Source organism: Pinus tabuliformis, chromosome Q (genome assembly GCF_031772625.1).
Source record: "Pinus tabuliformis cultivar Carrire ecotype Pingquan chromosome Q, CPIR1, whole genome shotgun sequence".
NCBI classification, from domain to species: Eukaryota; Viridiplantae; Streptophyta; class Pinopsida; order Pinales; family Pinaceae; genus Pinus; species Pinus tabuliformis.
The window spans coordinates 426,821,785-426,847,662 of NC_142296.1; the positions used below are offsets into that span (position 1 = coordinate 426,821,785).

At 36.8% G+C, this 25,878-nt stretch overlaps 1 protein-coding gene across 3 annotated transcripts in view; it reads left to right on the forward strand.

Moving 5' to 3' along the window:
* Window positions 1-6,878: 6,878 nt before the first annotated feature.
* Window positions 6,879-25,878, forward strand: part of LOC149220038 (uncharacterized) — a 123,520-nt gene continuing 104,520 nt past the window's right edge. For 2 of the 3 annotated variants that reach the window (XM_089382716.1, XM_089382717.1), the window contains exons 1-3: window positions 6,879-6,949; window positions 23,624-23,776; window positions 24,339-24,410. In XM_089382716.1, coding sequence (XP_089238842.1) covers window positions 6,917-6,949; window positions 23,624-23,776; window positions 24,339-24,383 — 231 coding nt within the window. In that variant the 5' untranslated portion in view covers window positions 6,879-6,916 and the 3' untranslated portion in view covers window positions 24,384-24,410. Of the gene's footprint in view, window positions 6,950-23,623; window positions 24,005-24,338; window positions 24,411-25,878 lie in introns of those variants that run through there. The other variant, XM_089382715.1, reaches the window with a different exon arrangement.

Here is a 25,878-nt window from a genome sequence, read left to right on the forward strand (position 1 = left end):
CCTCAAGCCATGATCCCTAAAAGGGAGAAATGAGGTGAAAACCACTTGCTATCAACCTTTTTGGAATATCTTCTTATCACTGCAATAATACTGTTAGAACTATCCACAAATGGAAGAAAAATAATTAAACCTACCAATACTTGCAAATGAACAATACCAAAATTAGTTTAGAAACTAACTATGAGTATAACCTAAGAATACATATATAGCAAGAGGAACCTCTGCTGCTAGGGTTGCACCCTAACCCAAAAGCTTCAGCCCTTTGAGTCAACTCAGTGCTAGATCAAGGGAATGCTGCTCATTTTCATCAAAATATCAGAAATACACAACAGTGCTTGGTTACAATGCTTCAACCCGAAAACTGCTTAGCTATCTTGCACAAAAAATACGAATCTTAATGAAGCTCTAAGCCTCTTTATTTATACAACTGAGGTTACCAACAACTTCCTTAAATTTAGGGAGGCTTGGCTCCCAATCTCGAGATCAACTGGTCTTCAACTGTCATTGACTTGGTTGCCAATGAACCTCATGACTTGGCTTCTTGCACTCCGAGCTGATGAGATTTGATTGAGGAATTTTCGAGTGAGTGAGGAGTTAAGGAGGGAGATCCTATCTCCTAGAATCCCTCTTGCTTGTATTCATTCGATTTCCTACACTTTAATTAGCCAAAATTTTCTCCAAAACATGCAATCAATGCACATTAGACCACTAGACATGACATCTCATCTTTACTCTCATCACTATGCAAAACATAATTAAAACATGTAAAGAATGATGAGAAAAGTTGATTTTAGTAAGCTGGAGGTGCATTAAGGTCCATATAATTTACCCATTGATGAGCCTCATCAATAATTGCACCTAGTTTGGCACCTCCCTTTGCACCCATTTTTACTTCTAATTTTGCATCCACAATTGAATCCTCATATGCATCTAGGTTTTAATCGAATTTTACATCTATTTTTGCATCCCTTTTCGTATCCACTTTTGTGTTAGGATTTGCATTGGGTTTTGTGTCTCATTTTGTGTCTACTTTTGCATCGAATTTTGTTGCATAAAATTTTTCATCCTATTTTTCATCCATTGTTGCACCCATGTTTACGTCCACTTTTTCATCCCTTTTTTCATCTTCGTTTGTAGCTTCATTTGCTTATTTTTTGCATCTATCATTACATCCACTTTTGTTGTGCCACAATTTGCACCATGTTTTTCACTTATTATTGTACCCACATTTGCTTCCAATTTTTCATCCATGTTCGCATCCTCTTTTACATCCAACATTTGCATCAAACATTGCATCTCTTTTTGTATCCACTTTTGTGTTGGGTTCATGCATTGGATTTTGCATCTCATTTTGTATCTTCTTTTGCATCTACTTCCACTGCATCCAATTTTTTTTCTCTTGTTGCACCTATGGTTGCATCCACTTTTACATCCCTTATTGCATCTTGACTTGCAGATAAGTTTGCATCTTTTTTTTGTGTTTGTTGTGACATTCACTTTTGTTGTGCCACAATTTGTGCCATACCTTGTTCCTACCATTGAAACTCATGTTTGATTCCACATTTGAATCCACATTTGCATCATGTTTTGTGTCCAAGTTGGCATTGAATATTGCTTATGTTTTTTGCATCTACTTTTACATCCACTTCTGATGCATCCACTTTTTACATCTAATTTTTTTGTCCATTGTTCCACCCATGTTTGGTCCATGTTTACATCCCTTTTTGCATCCAAGTTTGCCTCCTTTTTTGGTTCAAGTTTGTTTCCTTTTTTGTGTTCGTTGTTGCATCCACATTTGTTTCACCATAATTCATGCTAAATTTTATGCCTACTATTGCACCCATGTTTGCTTCCACTTTTGCATCCGCGTTTTCATCCTATTTTGTGTCGAAGTTTGCATTAACTATTGCATCTACTTTTGCATCCACTTTTGTATCAATTTTTCTATCTTGTTTTGCATCTACTTATGTTGCGTCCACTTTTCATCCAATTTTATGTCTATTTTTCCCTTTCTTTTTGTTCACTTTTGCATCCCTTTTCCAACACTCATCATATTTTCTGCATTGATGATATTTCTTATGAAATTGACAATTATGAACAACTAATGACAATGTCAATAATTATGATGATGATGATAATGAAGATGATGATGATGACATGAATTGTGATTATGATGATAATGACAATGATGACAAAGATGATGGTGGTTACAATGATAATGATGATGATGATGACAATGATTGTGATTATGACGATGTTAATGACCTTGGCCAATCTTCCCAATTTTTAAATGTTATCATTGTCATAATCATAATCATTATCTTTGGTATCACCATCCAAGTCATCAACATCTGATCATCATTATCATTGTCATAATACAAAAATATTTTATTTTATTAATTTCATTACAAATAGTTAAACACTATTGAGGTTTATTTTTTAAGATAATCATCATTGAAAGTTGGGCAAGGAAAATGTCACATAACATTACTCCAAGAGGAACATGAAATATGAGATCTGCATTGGAGGCTTTGGGTGATTTCCTCCCCTTGTTTCATCCATGTTTATCGTCCGGAATCCCTCACAAAGGGGGAATGGATGTGTAAGATTACTTAAATTTCTAATTCAAATTAAAATAACATATTTATAATTAGATATTTTGGAGCACTTCACTTCCCCTGTGTAACAGTACTCTAAAATATTAACATACCAATTGGGGTTGGCCGTTCCTGGTACCCTCTGCACCATCGCGTAAGACTTCCATTGTCGTGGCTGTAGAAACAGTCGATGGGAACATTTCTGCATAACGTTTCTGAGTTGTATACAAAATTTCAGTTAGTTCAACGGTGTGTACAACACCATAATTACAAGTCAAATCAAACAATGGCGGTGGCTTACAGCACGGTGCCAGCATATCTGTTTGCCTCGGTTCAGCGCCTTGTGCCTGCTTCCTGGCTTCTTGTAGTTCAGACTTAAGGGAGGAGAACTCTACCTTGTACTGTCCAATCTCTTCCACAAGCTTACTCACTCTCTTGTGTCTTTGTTCAAGTTGACTTGTCAAGACATCTGCCTGCTTCTTTGCACTATTCAGCTGATTTGTCATGGATATGACTTCATATGAAAAGTTAGAAGAAGAGATTGTCCTCCTCAGGAAGAAGGTTGAAGGGATGAACAAGATCATGAAGAGCTCTCAAGCTTTGGATGACATGCTCAGCTATCACAGATCTCCATGTGATAAATCAGGACTTGGGTATGTAGGTGAACCCTCAAACAAGGATGAGGATGCTTTAAGCAAAGGAGATGTGAAGAAGCCAGAAAGAGATGGTGATGCTCCTAGTTCCAGCAAAGGCAAGGAGAAAAATGAAGGCTGCAATAGAAGAAATCCTGCTCCAAGTAGAAAACCAACTCCAAGAAGAAATGTAGCTGATGTCAAAGAGGCAAGAGGCAATGGTTATCATCAAAGGATCTCAAGGCAGCAAGGGTTCAGAAGTGCATTAAGAAAACCTCCATCTCCCAGGTACCAAAGTTCATTTTATGGTTATTGTTATGCTTGCTCAAACTTTGGTCATATGGCAAAAGACTGTAGAGCATTTCATAAAGATAGATGTTGTGGTCTTCGACAACCTCCAAGAAACAATTTTAGAAGAAATCATGAAATGTTATTCATGAACAATGTTGAATGTTTCAAGTGTCATAACATTGGGCATATGGCACGAGATTGTAACTTAACATGGGATCTTACACAAGCTAGACCCATGCAAAAGAAGAAAGTTACACAAGTATGGAGAAAGAAGGTAATACAACCTGAAAGCCCCTTGAACTCCCCAGTGGATCTAAGTTTGTTTTAAGAAAACCTTGCTGAAAGAAGATAAAGCATACATTAAAGGGGAGCTTGTAATTTTTTCTTGCTGAACTGTATTAACAGTCACTCTTTGATGAAGACCTTTTATAAGGGAAAAATATGAAGTTAAATCTGCCATAAAAGCAGAGAAGAAAAAGGGGCAGCCCTCAAATGTGAAGTGCAGCAGCGCAATAAGAAAAGTATGCAAAGCATGGAGACCCTCACAGCAGTGGGAAGATAGAACATAAAACAACAGTTTTGAATTTTTTGTTATGGAGCACATGCATTGAAATGCATAGCAATGGAAGGTAGTTTCCTTCTATGTAATGTGAGAGAACATACTCACAGCAGAGTGAGTACAATACACAACAGTAAAAAAAAATGTAATGTTTTTCTTCATATGCAATGCAGCATGCAAAGAAATGCATAAAGAAAAACAGGGACAACAGATTTTTAATGCACATGGGTGAATGATAATGTGTGGCAGCAGAAAAACGAAAGGAATTGCACAGCAGTGCATTGTGTAAATAAAAAAAATGAAGACGAAGACTGTGTGAAGCAAGGGTGTAAAAAGGAACAGGGGTAGCCACAGTGCAAATTGCAGAGGCAACGCAGCAGCAAATAAAAACCCAGGGATGACAGAGTCTATGGTTATGGGTATGGACAACAGTGCATAAGAGAAGGCAGCAGCGTGATGGCAAGAAGGAGAAGCACAGTAGTGCGAAGAAAATGAAACCAGAACTAAGAGAGAATGAAGAAATGTGTTTTTACACAGCAATGTAAATAAGAAAATGCAGCAGCATGAAGTTTTTGTTGAAGAAATGAAAGGTAATGGACAACAGCAGATGTAAAAGAAATTTTTCCTTACAACAGTAAATGTAAGTATAGTGAATGTGTTGTTCATTGAATTGAAATGCAACATATGCAACAACAGTGAATGTAAGAAATGTTTACACACAACAATGTAAATTTGTAAGGTGGGACATAGTAATTGTTCCAGAAAAGACAGAGTATTCTGTCTTTGAAGAATGCACAACAATACAGAGTTTGCAAAGAAATGTAAGTGAAGTGCAGCGACACAACAGCAAGTGTAGACACAGCAGTGTGGGGTAGACGTAGCAAAGAAGATGGCACAACAGTGCATCAGAGAATATGCAGCAGCATAAAAGAACAATGTAATGAGTATGCACAACAGTGCAATGAATGTTTTGTTTTGAAACTGCTTCTAAAGCAGTGTTTGGCAGTAATCCCTCCGTGAGAGGAAGTGAAGTTCTTAGTGAATCCCTCTGTTAAAGAGGAAGGTGCTTTTCAGCACAGTGTCATGGTAAATCCCTCTGTCAAGAGGAAGATGCTTTTTAGCATACACATGGTAAATCCCTCTATCAAGAGGATGATGCTTTTCAGCATAGTCACAGGTGAATCCCTCTGTCAAGAGGAAGGTGCTCTTCAGCACATTGTTTTGGTGAATCCCTCTATGTGAGAAAGATATCTTTGTAACAGCAGTACTGAGGAATCCCTCTACGAGAGGAAGTGTTTGGGTATGTCCTAATGCCCAGCAGTTGAAATTAAAGGGGAGTGTTGAAATATTAATTTCAACCGCTCAGCGGTTTTTGGAAAACCGCCCGGTCTCCCCGCACCGCCATTCGCAAATGGTTGTACCAGCAGGAGGGGCCCCGACACAATCAGGAGGCGCCACGCGTCCCCTGTACAACAGCAATACCGCCTGCTCCCCGGATGTTAAAGTCCGTTTCGTTTGCCCGAGGATGGCTTGCGAACCTCGTCGGATCAGCTCAGCGATCTGGGCGCGCGCTCTCAGCCGTCGATCTCCGAAGTTGCATTCGGCCTGCTGAAATTCAATGGTTTGCGTGGCGTGTTTGGTTTTCTCTGTTGACCGCCGCGAATTGAATTTAATGGCTGTACGTAGGAAGTACGCAGATGTATTAATTTCCATACTGCACTTAAGTTTTGGTGTTCCATATGCATTTGTATATTTTTTTAATAAAAAGCATGGAAGAGCCTGCGCGCGGGAGTAGTATGAGAACAGGGAAAACAACTGTGTGTTGTGTTTGCGCGGGTGTTGCATGAAGAACACAGAGAAGTGTGCCTGCGCGCTGTGTTGAATGAAGAACAGGGAATAGAACAGCGCGGTGGAGAGCCTGTGCGCGGTGGTTCTATGTGGAAATGAAAAGAACGCACAACAGTGCGAAATAGAACACAGCAGATGAGTCTGCGCACAGAGGTTTTTAGTGTGATTTGTTTTGAACGCACTGCAGTGCGAGAAGTTGAAAAGAACAGGGATGTATTGTATTGGTTGCCCAGCGCAAAACCAAGAAACAGCAAGAAACTGTTTTTTTTGTAATACCCACAGCAGTGGAAGACCAGAAGCGAGAGAGAGAGAGACAGAGTTTCTCCAGTGAATCCCTCTCTGCGCAGAGGATGAGTTTGTAACAGTTTTTGTTTTTAAGCAATAGAAAATGTTTTATGCTGTTGTAATGGACTGTTATGAGTACATTTGTTTTTAATAGCTTCGCTGTGCAAAGGTCCTGGAAGAAATGAAACAGAGCATTGGCTCTGTTGTGTTTATTTGTTTGGTTTTGGTATTTTCCCATCAAAAATACCCAACAGTTTCTGAGTTGTATACAAAATTTCAGTTAGTTCAACGGTGTGTACAGCACCATAATTACAAGTCAAATCAAACAATGGCGGTGGCTTACAGCACGGTGCCAGCATATCTGTTTGCCTCGGTTCTGTAGCCCGCCGGTTTTGGGCCAAGGACTCTCGGGAATTGACGAAAATATTCATCGTGAGAACTTGAGACCCAGAGAGTGTGATCCATTCGAGTCATTCTGATGAACTCCTTCATGGCTGCAGAGGCAAGTCCTGTTGCGGAGGATTTGTGGATCTCACACAATTTTCCAGTAACTCTCTCCAGCTGCACAATCCACAGAAAGAAACGCAATTATTTTTGTCATCAAAGAACAGTCGGGAGGAGGCCGTGGGATGGACCGTGGACGGCCTCCCGGTCGGCCATGGGGTCTCAGTGGAATTCGAGCCTTTTCACCTGCCTTGGCAGGAATGGTGAATTTTCCACCAGCGATCTTGAAGTTTGTAAGTGCATCTTCGCGTCTGGCTTCATTTGATGTGAATTACTTCATATCGGTAACAGAGAGCGCGCAATTTGAGCCCTGCGAGATAAATTTCTTCAGTCTTTATAGCATTGATTAAATATAATATACTTCTGGATTTTCCTTCAAAGGTTAGACCCTGTATTAGTCTAAGTCTTAAATATATGGAAACTTGGGAGAGTCCCTAATGTTGTAAATGATTCAAATCGACTTTCGATTTGGAATTAGTTTTAACAGAACTCAATTACGTGCAAATCCCTTTCTATTGATAAAAAAACGGGTCAATTGACGCCTTTGGTAAAATTCGTTCAATATTTGCAGCAGTAGTTAAAATTAAGCTTTAACTAGTTTCATCAAATTTTAGACCTATATAAGTTGTATTCACTATCAACGAGTAAGTTTACCTGGCGAGATAAGTTTATTTATTCTTTACTGCAATGGTCAAGTTTAATTATTCTTTGGAATTACCTGCAAAGTTTAGAACCTATGTTAATCTAAATCTGTAGATCCATGGAAGCGTGGGAGGATAACCTGTTTAAATCAATAAATATCACTTTAAATTTGGAATTATTATAAATTGACCCTAATCTGTTGCGAACTCCATCGTATTGTGAAAAGAAACAGGTAAAATGACGACTCTGATAAAAAAAAATTGCTCAATATTCAATCACGCCCATTTCCTGAAGTGTCTGTTTTCTTTTTATTTTATTTTCCGTTTCATTTCTTTTCTTTCCCTTTATCCTGTTAGATTTCTTAGAGCTGTATATTGTGCTAATTTTTGTGCAATCCAGATGTGTTCTGTTTTCATTTTCTTTTTCTTTCCCTTTATCCTGTTAGATTTCTTAAAGCTGTATATTGTGCTAATTTTTGTGCTATCCAGATGTGTTCTGGTGTGTTTATCGGCAAAATGTGCGGTCATAATTATTTTCGAGTTGATTTCATGAGATGATAGGTTAAGTTTCCAATTTCATTTCGCTGAATATGTTGTGTTCTTATTTTCAAGTTGATTTCATGAAATGATAGGTTAAGTTTCAAATTTCATTTCGCTGAATATGTTGTGTTTCTTTGGCACAATAGTCATATTGATTTTTGAGGTGATAAGGTGTTGCTTTGGCACAACACGTCATAGGTGATAAGGTCCAGAGCAGTTGCGGCAGAACTTAATTCTGCCTACACAAAAGAGGAATTTGAGTTCTATCTAGAGGATTCCAGGACAGGGTCCTACTCTTGCCCCCTGCTTTTGTTGCTGCTCAGCTTGTCTGCCTACAACATCGTTTTCTTCGAATATGCTTCGATTTAGGTGATTCCTAGTCCTCTATTAGAATGTTCCTCTCACTTTTGGCTTCTTTGTCCGCCGCTGCATCTAACTCTTGTTAGGCGGTAGACTAAATTACGCGGAGAGGGAGAGGGGTGTGACTTTCACGCAGCTCTATGACTCTTTGCGAAGCTGATTTCGTGCAGCTCTATGACTCTTCGCGAAGCTAATTTTGTGCAGCTATACAGAGACTTAAAAAAACACAGTATTCACTCATGGCAAAAAGACACAGTAAAACAGAGTAAGCTTGGAGCAACAATAAAACTTAGGATTAACTTCTAATTCATGAAAATACATTCATATGAGACCAAGTAAAAACAAAGGTTTTACACTTCATGCGGAATAACATAGTAAAACATAGTAACTGTTGTTTTCACGCACCCACCAAAATTTGCTCCCACCATTTTCTCCTCAGAGACTCTCGCTCTCTTTCACTCTTCCTCGCTTACTTGCAAAATGACTCTTTTTCACTCTTCCTCTCTTACTTGCAAAATGACTTTTACCTGCTTCTTTATTTTAACATACAATTTTTACATTAATGCATCACAGAGCAAATAATTACTATGTTGTTGTTGTTGAGTGTGATCAGAATTAGAATCACGTAGGTGTTTGTTGAATGTGGGCTATAGTTGCGGAATGAATGCTTGCCCATATCTATTTACCAAAATACCTTAAATGCCTTAAATTCTTTGTTGCGTTTCATAATGGTTCGCGTGGTATTTCTGTTCTGGCTTCAGTCTTTCCATCTTCAAACAGAGACGCAACTTGCAAAAATACTTCTGAGAAGTGTGGCTGCTGTTAGGGTGTTTAACAGGGTGGTTGGGATTAATATTTCCAACAGTCCCCCTTAATCACAATTGCCGCCATTAATAATTCCCAATTAGTTTTTGAGATAAACAAAATTTTCACGTGCCAATGGCTTTGTGAAGATATTAGCAAATTGATCCTGTGACCTGCAGTGCTGCAACACAATTTCATCATTGTTAATCAACGCTTTAATAAAATATATTTAGCATCAATATGCTTGGTCCTTTTGTGAAAGATAGAATTCTTTGACAATGCAATTGCTGAGGTGTTGTCGCAGAAAATAGTTGTCGCTCCCTCTTGGTCATGACGAAGATCCCTCAACATTCTTCTCATCCAAACTGCCTGACACGCTGCTGCTATTGCTGCGACATTCAGCTTTTGCTATTGACAGTGACATTATTGGCTACTTCTTGGAGGCCCATGAAATGGCTCCGGAACCCAAATGAAAATCATATCCTGACGTGCTCTTTCTATCATTAACACTTCCAGCCCAATCACTGTCAGTGTAACCAACCAGCCTGAAATCACTTGTTGCTGTGTACAAAACACCATACTATTTTGTCCCATTGACATACCTTAAAATCCTTTTCGCTGCTTGCCAATGTGTCTCCTTGGGTGTCTGTATAAACCTCGACACCAAACTTATTGTATAATTATATCCGGCCTAGTGGCAGTCAAATACATCAAGCTACTTATCATGCTTTTGAATAATGTCGGATTGACATTGCTACTGCAATCTTCTTTGCTCAACTTCAACCCCATGATAGTTGGAGTAGTGCGGACTTGTTGTTCTGCATTTTAAACCTCTCCAAAATGTTTGCCACATACTTTGCTTGAGAGATAAAAATGCCATTTTCTGTTTGTTTCACTTCTATGCCCAAAAAATATCTTAACAATCCCAAGTCAGTCATTTCAAATTCACTCTTCATGACTTGTTTGAAATCAGTGATGAGGAAATCATCACTGCCTTTAAAAATCAAATCATCTACATATAAAACGACAATGAGAATCCTACCTTCGCTCTCGTTGATGTAGAGAGTGGGTTCATCGTCACATTTGTCGAAACCATTGTCCAACAAGTAGGCATCTATCCTGTTGTACCATGCGCACAGTGCTTGCTTCAACCCATAAATAGCTTTCCTCAACTGGTACACTTTGTTTTCTTGGCCTTCTACCTAGGCAGTTGCACAACATACACTTCTTCTTTCAACACCCCATTTAAGAACGTTGATTTTACGTCCATTTGATACACTTTCCATTTATGCTGCACGACAATCGCCACAACTGCGCGCACTATCTCCATCCTCACGACTAGCGCGAATGTCTCTGCGTAATCTCTTCCATGTTGCTGCTTGTATCCTTTGACAACTAGCCTTGCTTTGTGCCTTTCAATCTTTCCCTCAATGTTGCTTTTGGTCTTATAGACCCACTTCACTCCAATGACATGTTTTCCTTTCGGAAGGTTCACTAACTCTCATGTGTCATTCCTTTCTATTGCTTCTATTTCTTCCTCCATTGCCGCAACCCATTTTTCTTCTTTGACTGTATCTTCAAAATGGATTGGGTCATCTACATGACAAAATAATGCAAATAAAGAATTCAGACCAGCGCTACTATCAACTTCATCTTGCTCATAAATTTCATTTAAATTTATGAATTTTGGTCTTCTTGTGCTTGCTGAAGATGGGCTTGACATGTCACTTGGTGTTGCGCTTTGCAGTATGCTTGGAGAAACACTTGCTTGGCTGCGCGAAGCTGTCCTATTATTTGTTGATGGTGTTGCTTGTTGCCTGCTTTGTTGCACTTGAATAGGAGTAGAAGGAGTCACTATTGAGGAATTACTTGTTGTTGTTAATTCCTCTTTGTCCTCATGTGGTATACATGCTTTGACATTGACTGTCTTTTCTAAACTTCCATTCCATGCTTCTTCTTCTATAAACTGCACATCTCTGCTGATTATTACATTCTTGGTTAATGGATTGTAGAGATTGTATGCCTTGGATTCGTCATTGTATCCAACAAATATACATTTCTACCCCTTGCTGTCTAACTTCTTCCTCAACTCATCCGGGACATGTGCATACTCCACACATCTAAAAACTCTCATGTGGGTGACACTATGTTTTCTTCCACTCCATGCCTCTTCAGGAACTATGTTCTGGATGCTTTTGGTTGGACATCTATTCAAGATATATGCTACACAAGCGACAGCTTTAGCCCAATAATCATTTGGAAAATGCTTTTCCTTCATCATACTTCTTGCCATTTCCATAATGGTCCTATTCTTCCTTTCTGCCACACCATTTTGCTGAGGTGTATACCTTGTTGTAAATTGCTTGTGAATTCCATGTTCCCTACAAAAATGAAGGAAATCATTTGAGATGTATTCTCCACCTTTGTCAGTCCTGAGGACTTTGATGTAGTGTCCACTTTGCTTCTCAACAAGAGCTTTGTATTGGCGAAAGCGCTCAAACACTTCACTTTTTTGTTTTAGGAGAAAGACCCATGTCTTCCTTGCATAGTCATCTATGAAGGTCAATACATAGTGGTTGCCACAAATTGATGGTGTCTGCATTGGTCCACATAAATCTGAGTGGACAATCTCCAAAGGTGTCTTTTCCCTTACTGACTTTCCTGTTGGAAATGTCTCTCTATGTTGCTTGCCCAAGATACATCCTTCACATAGGCTGTCCGGTTTTTCTATGAGTGGTAGTCCCTTCACCATGTCTTCCTATGCAGCGAATTCAAACCTCCAAAGTTGAGATGACCAAATCTCAAATGCCATTACTAGTTTTCATTTTTTACCTCTGTTTGAAAGTTTACTTGTGTGACAACTGCCTATTTTCTTCCATTCTCTTGTGAGTTCATTGAGAGTTGTTCTTGTGCACCTTCTTCCTTCAAATCTAATTTTAATTTTAGGGGAAACATTCTATTGTTTGTCATATGAACCTTTGCAATCAGTTGTCTTCTTGGAGGCCTATCCAAAATTGTGCATACATCATTCTTGAAAAAAACATTGTAGCCCTTTTGCATGAGCTGTCCAATGCTTATGAGGTTATGCTTCAGACCGGGGACAAAGTAAACATCTAAGATGTACTTCTTCTCCCCCTTCTTTGTTAGGATATTAACTCTTCATTTTCCCATGACAGAGACTTTGCTATCAGTCCCTAATGTCACTTCAGATTTCACACTTTCATCTAGATTGGAAAACATTTCTATGTTTCTTGACATGTGGTTGCTACACCCTGAATCTAGATACCATATATCACTTTGTTTTTCTTGTTCTACATTACAAGCTAAAAACATGCTATCATGGTTTTGATTTTCTTTTGTGAAATTTACACTTGGTTTGTTACTTATTTCATATTGCTTCTCTCTACATTCATTTGCATAATGACCATACTTTTTACAGTAATGACATTGAACTTGAGATTTATCATATCTCTGACCTTGTGCTTGATTTTGGCCTAGGCCTTAACTTGGATTTCAATTGCCGCGTCTTCCTTTTGAGCTTGAAGGGCTGCTTCTTCCACCTCTGTGTGGGCTTCTTCCTCTTCCTCTAGCATATGATCTTCCTCTGCCTCAATTTTGACCAAATGATACTTGTGTCTTGAAGGCATGCTCCAATGAGGAGCTTGTTACTCTATTCCATCTATGTTCATGAGAAATCAATGATGCATTAAGCTCATCCATTGAGAAGTGCGAGAGATCCTTTGTCTCTTTTATGGCCACAACATGGCATCAAACCTTGCTGGAAAACTTCTCAAAATTTTCTCAACTATTCTTCTTTCCTCAAGTGTCTCACCATGAGACCTGATTTGAGTAACCAGCCCACTTACATGTGTAAAAAACGAGTCTACATTCTCAGACTCTTTCATACAAAGTGTTTCAAAGTCTCTTCTCAACATTTGCAGCTTTGTTGTTTTGACTTTTGCCATGCTTTGGTAGGCTATCTGGAGGGTGTCCCATGCTTGCTTGGACTTCGTTGCTGCTGCAACCTTTGGGAAAATACTTTCATGAAATGGTTGGAAAATATAGAACAGGGCTTTCGAATCTTTCTTCCTGTTGTCCCTTAACAAATCTCTTTCTTTTTGAGATAAGGCATTGTATGTTGTTGCATCTGCTGGTTCTTGAAAACCATTCTCCATCAAATCCCAAATGTCTTGAGAAGAAAACAGTGCCTTCATTGTAATAGCTCAATAATCATAATTTTTGCCATTAAATTAAGGTATCTGAGGATTATTCAAGCGTGTGCTTGATGTTGCCATTTCTGAGTGAAGAAAAAAAACTTCCTATCTGCCGGTAAATATGCTAAAAACAATTTGTCCTCAAAACAATTTTAACTGTTAGTAAAAAAAACTTGTTTTTACACTAACAAAGTTTAACCCGCTCCGATACCATGTTAATTTTTCTTTTACGTAGAGAGGCAGAGGGGTGTGACTTTCGCGAAGCTACTTTCGCGCATCTCTATGACTCTTCGCGAAGCTCTATGACTCTTCGCGACGCTGATTTCACGCGCGAAGCTACTTTTGCGCAGCTCTATGACTCTTCGCGACGCTGATTTCGCGTGCGAAGCTATACAGAGACTTAAAAAAAAACATAGTGTTCACTCACGGCAAAAAGACATAATAAAACAAAGTTTTGGAGCAATAATAAAACTTAGGATTAACTTCTAATTCATGAAAAATACATTCATATGAAATTGCGGCTCATTCACCAAGTAAAAACAAAGGTTTTACACTTCACGCGGAATAACACACAGTGCAACTTGTTTTCACTATCCCACCAAAATTTGCTCCACCATTTTCTCCTTAGAGACTCTCACTCTCTTTCACTCTTCCTCTCTTTCTTGCAAAATGATCTTTACCCACTTCTTTATCTCAACATGCAATTTTTACATTAATGCATGACATAGCAAATAATTAATATGTTGATGTTGTTGAATGTGATGAGAATCACGCAGGTGTTTGTGGAGTGTGGGCTATAGTCGCAAAATGAATGCTTGCCCATATATATTTACCAAAACATATTAAATGCCTTAAATTTTTTGTTGCGTTTCGGAATGGTTTGCATGGTACTTTTGTTCTGGCTTCAGTTCTTCCATCTTCAAACAGAAACACAACCTGTAAAAATATTTCTGACAAGTATGGTTGTTATCAGGGTGTTTAATGCGGTGGATGGGATTAATATCTCCAAAACTTTAGCATTTTATAGCATATCTATGGTTTCAGCACGACTAAAACTAGTTTTCCATGATGGAGAACTGTAGACAGTGAACGATGTAATCAACGGAGTGCTTTCTGCAAGATTTGTGCGGTATATTAATTGTTTATATGGTAAGCTTTTTCGTGTCGTTTTACTTTCTTATTGAGACTGTATGCTCATTTTTGATTTAGTACTTTATAATTACATTAATAGACAATATATTATTGTTTCAAATCAATGATTGCTCATATATTTTTGTTTCACATCAGTGTTAAGTGTTGTTAACTTATATCCGAATATCTAGTATTTTGTTATGCAAAAACTAAAGTAACACATAGTAAAACAGAGTAATTGTTGTTTTTAGGTGCCCACCAAAATTTTCTCCACCATTTTCTCCTTAGAAACTCTTTCCCTCTTCCACTCTTCCTCTCTTACTTGCAAAATGACTTTTACCTGCTTCTTTATCTCAACATACAATTTTTACATTAATGCATGACAGAGCAAATAATTAATATGTTGTTGTTGTTGAGTGTGATCAGAATTACGTAGGTGTTTGTGGAGTGTGGGCTATAGTCGTGGAATGAATGCTTGCCCATATCTATTTACCAAAATACATTAAATGCCTTAAATTCTTTGTTTCTTTTGGAATGGTTCACGCGGTACTTCTGTTCTGGCTTCAGTCCTTCCATCTTCAAACAAAGACGCAACCTACAAAAATACTTCTGACAAGTATGGCTGTTGTCAGGTTGTTTAACGCAAAAATACTTTTGACAAGTATGACTACTGCAGGGTGTTTAACGCGGTGGTTGGGATTAATATCTCCAACACTTTAGCATTTTATTGCATATCTATGGTTTCAACACAGCTAAGACTGGTTTTCCATGGTGGAGAACTACAGACAGTGAACAATGTAATCAGCAGAGTGCTTTGTGCAAGATTTGTGGGGTATATTAATCGTTTATATGGTACGCTTTTTTGTGTCATTTTACTTTCTTATCTAGACTATATGCTCGTTTCTGATTTAGTACTTTATAATTATATTAATAAACAATATATTGTTGTTTCAAATCAATGCTCACTCATATATTTTTGTTTCACATCCGTGTTAAGTGTTATTAACTTATATCCCAGTGTCTAGTATTTTGTTATGCAAAAACTAAAGTAACACACACTAAACAGAGTAACTGTTGTTTTTAGGCGCCCACCAAAATTTTCTCCACCATTTTCTCCTCAGAAACTCTCGCTCTCTTCCACTCTTCCTTTCTTACGTGCAAAATGACTTTTATCTGCTTCTTTATCTCAACATACAATTTTTACATTAATGCATGACAGAGAAAATAATTATTATGTTGTTGTTGTTGAGTGTGATCAGAATCACGCAAGTGTTTGTGGAGTGTGGGTTATAATCTTGGAATGAATGCTTGCCCATATCTATTTACCAAAATACATTAAATGTCTTAAATTCTTTGTTTCTTTTGGAATGGTTCACGCGGTACTTTTGTTCTGGTTTTAGTCCTTCCATCTTCAAACAAAGACGCAACTTGCAAAAATAATTCTGACAAGTATGGCTGTTTTCAAGTTGTTTAATGCAAAAATACTTCTCACAAGTATGACTATTGTCAGGGTGTTTAACGCGGTGGTTGGGATTAATATCTCCAACTCTTTAGCATTGGGGTTAATATCTCCAACACTTTAGCATTTTATTGCATATCTGTGATAGTTCAGAGCATACATTACACACAACAGATTTATACTCAAAGACTTAGACGACAATAGCAAAGAATAATTTCAGAGACAGACAAATGGAAAAACAACAAGATTACTCAATCAGAAACAACGGAATAGATAAAACAATCGCTGGAGAATTGAAATCACTTAGCATTACGAAACAGCCCTGGACCTTGGCTTGCATTCCTTGGCCAGAGAAATTACAAATTTATAGAAGCTGAAGAAGGATCTAGAATCCTACATGTGATTTAGATGGAGATCTAGAAGCTAATGGCAGCGTAGAAGGATCTAGAATTCTGCATGGAGATCTAAAAACTAATGGTGGTGTAGAAGGTTCTAGAATCCTGCATGAATTTGGCTTCACACTTAACATTCTCCCACTTGAAGCCAAATCAAGTTACACCGAGTCCTACCATGACTCTACATAACTTATGTTTATTTCGTGATAGAATCTTAGTGAGCATATCAACAAGGTTCCTATCTGTATGGATTTTTTCAAAGGATAACTGTTCTTCCTCCAACACATGCCGGATCCAATGGTAACTTAAGTCAATGTGCTTGGTTTTTGAATGAAATGTTGGGTTTTTCACCAAGTGAATGGCACTTTGAATATCAAAATATAACACATACTTGTCCTGCTTTATTCCTATCTCTCCTAGGAATTGTTGCATCCACAACATCTCTTTACAGGGTTCTGTTGCAGCTATGTACTCTGCTTCTATTGTAGAGAGGGCTAGTATTCTTTATAGCCTTGACACCCAAGATACTGTTGCACCTGCAAATGTATACAAATAACCTATAGTGGACTTTCTGGTGTCCATATCTCCAGCCATATCCACATCTGTAAATCCTTCAAGCACAGTCTCATCATGACCAAAACACAAACAATAATGACTAGTACTCTTGAGATACCTCAAAATCCATTTTATTGCTTGCTAATGTTGTTTGCCTGGATTGGCAAGGAACCTACTCACCACTCCCACTGAATATCAATGTTTGGTCGTGTGTATACCATGGCATACATCAAGCTACCAACTGCTGAAGCATAAGGAATCTTGTTTATCTCTTCTTTCTCCTTATCATCACTAGGGCATAATTCAGTACTCAGCTTGAAGTGGGCTGCAAGGGGTGTACCAACTGGCTTGGCATCCTTCATATTAAACATGTCAAGCACCTTCTTGATATATTTTTCTTGTGATAGCCACAACCTTTTGTTTTTTGTGTCACGCATAATCCACATGCCCAATATCTGTTGTGCTGGTCCCAAGTCCTTCATTACAAATTTGATACCCAAATCTTTCTTCAACCTATTGATCTTATTCTTATCATGCCCAACAATCAACATGTCATCCACATATAACAATAATATGATATACTTTCCTTGTTCATACCTCTTGATATAGACATAATGGTCAACTTCCAACCTCTGAAAACCATGTTCCAACATGAATGAATCAAATTTCTTGTACCATTGTCGAGGTGCTTGTTTCAACGCATAAAGACTCTTCTTCAACCTACAAACAAGGTCTTCTTTTCCTTTTTCTATGAAGCCTTCTGGCTGCTCCATATAAATTTCTTCCTCCAATTCACCATGAAGGAATGCAGTTTTTACATCTAACTATTCACATTCTAGGTCTAAAGCAGAAACTAGACCAAAACTAACTCTAATGGATGACATTTTAACAACAGGTGAGAAAATTTTAGTGAAGTCAATATCTTCTTTTTGGGAAAAACCTTTCACCACCAGCCTTGCTTTATACCTCTCATTCTTTTCGTCACCTTCATGCTTAATCCTGTAAACCCATTTGTTTTGTAGAGCCTTTCTACCTTTTGGGAGGTTTACCAACTCCCAAGTTTTATTTTCCAGCAAAGAGTTCATTTCTTTTTCCGATCTTTCTTCCATTCTTCACTGTGCTCAACTTTACAAGCTTCTTGAAAACAATTAGGCTCACCTTCATCAGTCAACAAAATATAGTTTGAAGGAGGATACCTTTGTGAAGGCTTATGAGGCCTAGAAGATCTGCAAACCAACTGTGGTGGTGCATTATCAAGTTGAATCTCCTGTAAAGGTTCCTGCAAGATTCCTTCTTCTTCTTGTTCATCATTTTCCACTTGATGTTCTTCATGCCCCTGAATTTGCTATTCATTTTCTTGTATTGGTGGTATTTTTTCCTGCTTCTCTTCAAACTTGTCAATAACCTTCTTGACCTCCAACTCACCTACAGTCCTCTTGAACATTTCTGACTCATTAAATATAACATCTCTGCTTCTAATAATTTTATGTTTAACTGGATCCCATAGATGATAACCAAAATCTTCATTTGCATATCCCAAAAAAATGCATTTCATAGATTTATCATTTAGCTTAGTTTAATTTTTTTGGGAATATATACAAATGCTTCATATCCAAAGATTTTCAAGTGAGAATAATTCAAATTCTTACCAGTCCAAACTTCTTCAGGGATACCGCCATCCAAGGTTGTAGTTGGAGATCTATTTATGAGGCAGCAAGTGGTCCTGACTGCTTTAGCCCAAAAATTCTTCTCCAAATCGGAATTGGACAACATACTTCACACCTTTTCCATAATGGTGCAATTCATCCTTTCTATGACACCATTATGTTGAGGGGTACCAGGCACAGTCTTCTCATGCTTTATGCCAAACCTGTTACAATAAATTCCTTAAATTCATTTGAGCAATATTCTCCACCATTATCTGTTCTTAAACACTTGAGCAATTTGTTAATCTCTCTTTCGACAACAACATGAAATTTTTGAAATATTCCAAACACTTCACTTTTACTTTTCATAGGATATGCCCAAACCTTCCTGGATGCATCATCTATAAATATTACAAAATATGATGCTCCTCCTAATGATTTGATGTTAACAGGACCAAGCACATCTGAGTGTACCAATTCTAACACATTTTTCTTTCTGTCATGGCCACCTCTAAGGAATGAAACCCTTCTTTGTCTACCATATATACAATGCTCACAAAGATCAAGATTATAGGATTTCAATCCTGGCAATAAATTTTTACCAACAAGGATTTTTAAGCCCTTCTCGCTCATGTGACCCAAATGCTTATGCCATAGATCTGCTGAATTTCCTTCTTTTGTGATAGCAGCCAAATCTGATTTTTCTATCAGTGTCTTCAATGTGTATAATGTTCCTGTCTTGGGTCCTTTGGCCACGACCAATGCTCCTTTGCTAATTTTTCAGCATCCTTTTCCAAAGCTTGTGGAATAGCCTTCATCATTCAATCGTCCCATAGAGATTAAACTCATTCGCATTTCTGGTACATGCCTGACCTGTTTCAACAATATATCTTGTCCATCTTTCATCTTGATTTGGACATCTCCCACTCCAACACTACTGCAAAAATGATTATTCCCCAAATGCATTCTACCATAATCACCAGGATTATATGAAACAAAACTATCTTTGCATGGGGTTACATGGTGAGATGTCCCAGAGTCAAGGATCCAATCAAAGCTACTGCTAGATGTATATACACATGCATCCTCTACTGAAACATTAAACAACACATCACCATCTGTGGCTACAGCAGTAGTCTCACCTTCATTTGTGTTGGATGACTTGTGATTTGTACTGGACGGTCTCTGATCCTTTTGTCCTTTCTTCCAGAATCGACATTCTTTCTTCATGTGACCGGGTTTGCCACAATGAAAGCAGATGATCCTTCCTCTCCTTGATTTTGATCGGCCTCTCGATCTTGATCGCCCTTGCCGACCTTGATCCATTCTCCTACCACGATTAGCTAGAGCTAGAGCTTCTCCTCCCTGGTTTTCCGCAATTGACTTGCGTCGCATTTCCTCATTCATTAAACTATTGTTGACATCATCAAACTTCAGGGTCCCTGCAGTTGTTGAAGTACTCATAGCTACAATTAAATTTTCCCAACTGTCTGGCATAGAACACATTAGCAAAATAGCTCTAATTTCATCATCTAAAATGATTTTAACAGAGGCAAGCTGATTAGTAATTAAATGCATTCAAGTGCTCAGCAACTGAAGCACCCTCCTTCATTTTGAGATTATAAAGCTTCTTCATCAAGAACACTTTGTTTAATGCCATGTTCTTTTCATATAGATCATGGAGCTTCTTCCATAATTTTTCAGCCGTCTTTTCTCTGGACACATTGAAATACACATTCTTTGCTAGATATTGGTGGATTGTTACAATTGCTTTTCTATCTAACTTATTACATTCTTCATTTGTCATCAATGAGAGTTTCTTTGTTGTGCCCTCAATTGGCAAATACTGATCCTTCAAAATCAGTATATCCTCCATTTGTGATTTCCATATGGCAAAATTAGCTTCGCTCAACTTCTTCATATCTATAACTGTTGTCTCTATTTTCAATATGTTGATTCCCAAAAACAAAAACTCCACTTAAAAATAAAATTTTATTTATTACTCTTTAAAATTTAGTAATAATGACCTTCCTCCTTTTAAAATACCTTTTTCAAAATACCTACTCCTTTTTAAAATATACTTTTCAAAATTCCAACATATAATTATATAAATATAAAAAACATATATAATGTTTTAACCTTTTCACATTTCACACATACATATGTTGGATTGAAAAAAAACACTTGAGGTATACGTGTAAGCTTGATGTAAAAAAAATTAGGAACTCCACGTAAAGCACTTACGCACTCCACGTTTTAGGCTTTATGGCACGTTTCACCATATGCCCTTGATGTAAAAAAAATTAGGAACTCCACTTAAAGCACTTACGCACTCCACGTTTTAGGCTTTATGGCACGTTTCACCATATGCCCACGACCTTTTTCTTTCTTGCAACAACTTTCTTGACGTTCCTCAGCTAGCTCCTCAGCGATTTCCTGAACAGATCCTTTTCCTGGACTCTCTTCTTTGCAGCGATTTCTGATTTCCTGGACAGATCCTTCAATAGGCCTGGACAGATTCTTCAACAGGCCCACAACCTTTTTATTTCTTGCAACAACTGTCTTAACGTTCCTCAGCTATTTCTTGAACAGATCCTTTTCTTGGACTCTCTTCTTTGCAGCGATTTCCAATTTCCTCGAGAGATCCTTCAACAACTCCAGAGGTAACAACCAATGTTTTAATAAATGCTGCTAGAGTAAGGCGATGGCACTAAGCGGCTTGCACAGTGGATATTCGAATCAAGCTTTGATACGAGTGGATAGAGAGCATATATCACACACAACAGATTTATACTTAGAGACTTAGACGGCGATAGCAAAAAATAATTTTAAAGACAGACAAATGGAAAAACAACAAGATTACTCAATTAGAAACAACGGAATAGTTAAAACAATCACTGTAGAACAGAAATCACTTAGTATTACAAAACAGGTTTGGACCTTGGCTTGCATTCCTTGGCCATAGAAATTACAAATTTATAGACATTGAAGAAAGATTTAGAATCCTGCATGGAGATCTAGAAACTAATGGCGGTGTAGAAGGATTTATAATAGTGCATGAATTTGGCTTCACACTCTAAGATTGGTTTTCGGTGGTGGATAACTAGAGACAGTGAACGATGTAATCAGCTGAGTGTTTTGTCCAAGATTTGTAGGATATATTAATCGTTTATATGGTACGCTTTTTCGTGTCATTTTACTTTCTTATTGAGACTGTATGCTCGTTTCTGATTTAGTACTTTATAATTATATTAATAAACAATATATTGTTGTTTCAAATCAATGCTTGCTCATATATTTTTGTTTCACATAGTGTTAAGTGTTGTTAACTTATATCCGAGTATCTATTATTTTGTTATGCAAAAACTAAAGTGAGTTTAAGCGTTAATTTTGAAAACAATGTGAAGACCTTGAATTTTGATTATATTTTTCAAACTTTATGAGGACGTCGAATTATCTATTACAGTAAATATTATAAGTCGACTTTCAAATTTATGTTAGTATTTTGTACCTCCTGGTCCTCGGGCTGGAGCGTTGCTTTCAGAGTGGCTATCGCCACTGGCAACAACATCTTATTGTGTCATATGCGGCATGTCTCACTGATGCGGAAGGTAATGGCTGTCGAAAATTTAAAGCATAAATGTTAACGTTCCTTTTGAATGGGGAATTTTCATAGTTCATGTAAGGACAACTAGTACTGAGTCGTTGAGGCTGTTTATCATTGACTAATAACTCTATACCACGTAGTACTAGACTTAGCCTGGTGAACACAATAAACTGCTTACGATCTCACTCACCTGTGTGTGTGTTGTACGAGCTCCTAGGTGAAATGATCAGCCTGATACACCTTTACTACCTGCATAATAGTTCTGCGTTGCATACTCGAATATATAGAAAATATGTACTTTTAGAAACCGGAGCTTTCATCCGCATAGATCTTTGAAACTCCCACGTCACAATTGATTGACCGGTTGTTCAATGATAGATGCAAATATGCAGTTGATTGCTACATCAAATTCCTCGTAGTAACGTTTCCTTTTCATGTTCAGGGACATATAGCTTAAATTAATCTACATTACAAAAATAATTGTTTTCAATAGTTTAATATAGATCTAACATATACGGATGATTTTTAATAAAACCATTTATATTATATTTCTTTAATTCAAAGTACTTGTAAATTAAATAGCATATATCCTATTATATAGGATATTTATTGTTATATTGTGGGGTATATAATATTGTTCATATTTTCAGTTCCATTGAATTCTTTACATTGAGATTTATTTTATTTAGCCCATTCCACTATCCATCATGTGAAATCCATACAAATTCAAGATTTTATTTATGAAAATCCTTTCATTCATAGAAATCAAAACAAATTCAAAACTGGACCATTTCTAAAAATAATTTAAATTCAAAACTGGACCATTTCATAATAATTCCGCATTGCATGCTCGAACATAGCACGTCCATGCTCGATCCAAGGATAGATAGTAAGCCACGTTGATTATATTATGAAACAACAGACTATGTTCATTACATTGTCCAGCAACCTGTTACATGCTTCTAGCTTTACACCTTATGGAGTTAATTGTACTATTACTTAGCCTTACATATATTAGATGTTCATGCTCTATATAATTAGGCTTACTGGTCTAAATACTATACATGGTTAGTTAATATGTGTTTGATACAAGGTTGTAGTACATAGATAGCATGATCGATTAAGACTAGCCAGCGATATTTAATCAGTGTCATACTAGTTAGCAGTCAATATAAGGTGGTGTTACTTAGTATTAAGGACAGCTGTCATGTTGGGGTTTATAGTATTCTAACGCCATGCATAATTTTTCCTAGTATTTTGCTACTACTTTCGACGCAGTATATTACATGTAATCTTACACCGCTGAAGTTAAACTGCCATTTGTGTTCCTTTGACAGGCTTAGTTGTTATCTGTTTTCGTTATGGTTGTTGGTTTGTGGCTGTATGAGTAAATTTGAGCGTAATATTTGCTAATCCGCTGTATGCTTTAAATACTTGGTCGGTACCATATATGATCTTGTAGAGTGTTATGCCTGGTGAGTGAGGGAAAAATGTGAGGGTTTCAATTGATTTTGTAAAGAGGTGTGGCTCTAACATAAGGCTCGTTGGATTTCAGGTGATTTTTTCAGAAATAATGTTCAAAAAGTCTAAACGAGTTAGAGCTCTGAAAAGGCTCTCTAGTGACGATCGCAAGAAGCTGAGACGTAATGTCTGTGAAAGGTTCTCTTCAGCGTTCGATGCAGACATTGACGTTATCCTCCCACCTAAGGTATCGAGTGCAGATTACCTGTCTTTCTTGAATCCTTTACTTCTATTATTAATTTTATCCGGAGTGTGCGTGTGTAAATTTAGCAGTTCCAATTTCCCTTTGTTACTGAATTGTCTTTGTTGTTGCCCTGATCATAATGGCTTGAACGCTGCAACTACAGGAGTAACTGAAACAAATAGAAAAATATATCGTATCAGTAAAACTCAAATGTCATAAAAGATATAAATAAATGAACCGTCATCAAAGATATAAATAAATGAAAAGGGCAACCCTCATATATATCAAACTAGTTAGAAACCCTGACTCTTAAAGGTTAAGTCACTAGTGAAATTGCTTTGGTTCGTACTGCATACAGATGTCCTTTTACAAGTATAAGTGTGGCATTGTAAAGGTTTAGGAGTAAAATATGGTTATTACTGTGACATTAATTTAAAAAAGTAAAATCATATTACAAAAATCAGTAGTTTACAACAAAATAACTTTACTTTATGCCCCTTTCCCTGACTACCTTCCACGGTCTTCCAATCAGTAATTGATTATAGCAATGTCACGACTGTCGCAGGTTGTCTCACATGTTGGCGCCCATGCATTACCATTGGACATATAGCCGAGATAGTCGACAATAGTTCTACCTGTAAGTACATGAAATTACAATTTAATTTTTCATCTCAATATCATATCACATCAGCATAGACTCTATAGTCGAATGTTTGATTAATTTTACAGAAAATATTATCCACCTGCAAAACATCTTTATATCGTTGTTTATTGGTATATTTAAAGTTAAACTTTTAGTTTTTGAATTTTTGTTGTTTGATTTTTTCTCACAAGAAAAAAAAAAGGCAAAGACTCTGATGTTTTGGGCAGATCTGATTTAATATACATTATAATAATGGTAATTCCCATGCCCTTGTTGATTAAATTTAATTATATTCTGATGCATCTTCAATAGCATATTAATTTGTTTATTTAAATTTAAATTGAATTTTTGCTGTTGTAGATACCAAAGAATTAGAAAGGAGTTCATAAAGAAAATGAAATGGGCGGGATAACGCACACTCTCAAATACAAATACTATTTAGATAATAAAAAGCAGGCAGGTTGATCTATAATCTTTTACGTAACAATAACTTAATGCAAGAAATGAAGAAATATGAAATTTGAATAGATTAGATTAATCTACAGCCTGCTTATCATAGTTAGTAATAACTTAATGCAACAAAAGAAGAAATAGGAAATTAGAATAGATTGTTTGTAATGTGACAAATTAGATTAAATTGTTAGTTATTTTGACATGGGGCTATTACATACTTAGGATTAAGATTCTATTTGAGTAGTACATAAAAGCTTGCTTCTACTTAATGATATTAGAGTGCTGGTAACTTACACTAATAACGTTTATTTTGGGAAAAGGTAAAATTGTTCAAAATTCTTAGATTAACTCAGAGAAGGAAGGGTAAGATTGATTTTTATATACACATGTTTATCTCTTAGAAATAAGATGTAGATGTAGCTGATTTGAGAGTCAATTAATTAAAATGTAAATTAAACTACATCTACATCTATATTTTAAACTATATATGAGGCCCTAGTGTTGATTTTGTGTAGCTAACAAGGTGTTGGCATGCACTTTGTGCACTTAGTCTCGAACCTGGAATTGAATGTTATGCCCAAGTGATTCAAACAATGAGCCATTGTTGGGAAGCAGAGTAGATGTGGAGTTAGCATTAAAACACTAGGTGTAGAGGATGCTTGATATTCCTCAAAACAATAATATTTATAAAAATATTTTATAACTATTGATGGTATAATTGAATTTTATAATTTTATAAAATGAATATAATTATCATGTCCATTATAATTATTACTTACCTAAATTGTGTTTTTTTATTAAACGAAAACAAAAGCTGTGATCTTTTTTTCACCCATAGATTCGTTTTCAAATTTCATATCAATTAACTTTCTTAAAATGAACTTAATTAATCTTTAGATTATATATAATTTAAAATAATTAAAGTAGAAATATTATAAAATTATATATCGTTTAAAATGTAAATGTAGATTTGAGAGTCTTTTAGTTAATATATTGATTTGAGAGTCAA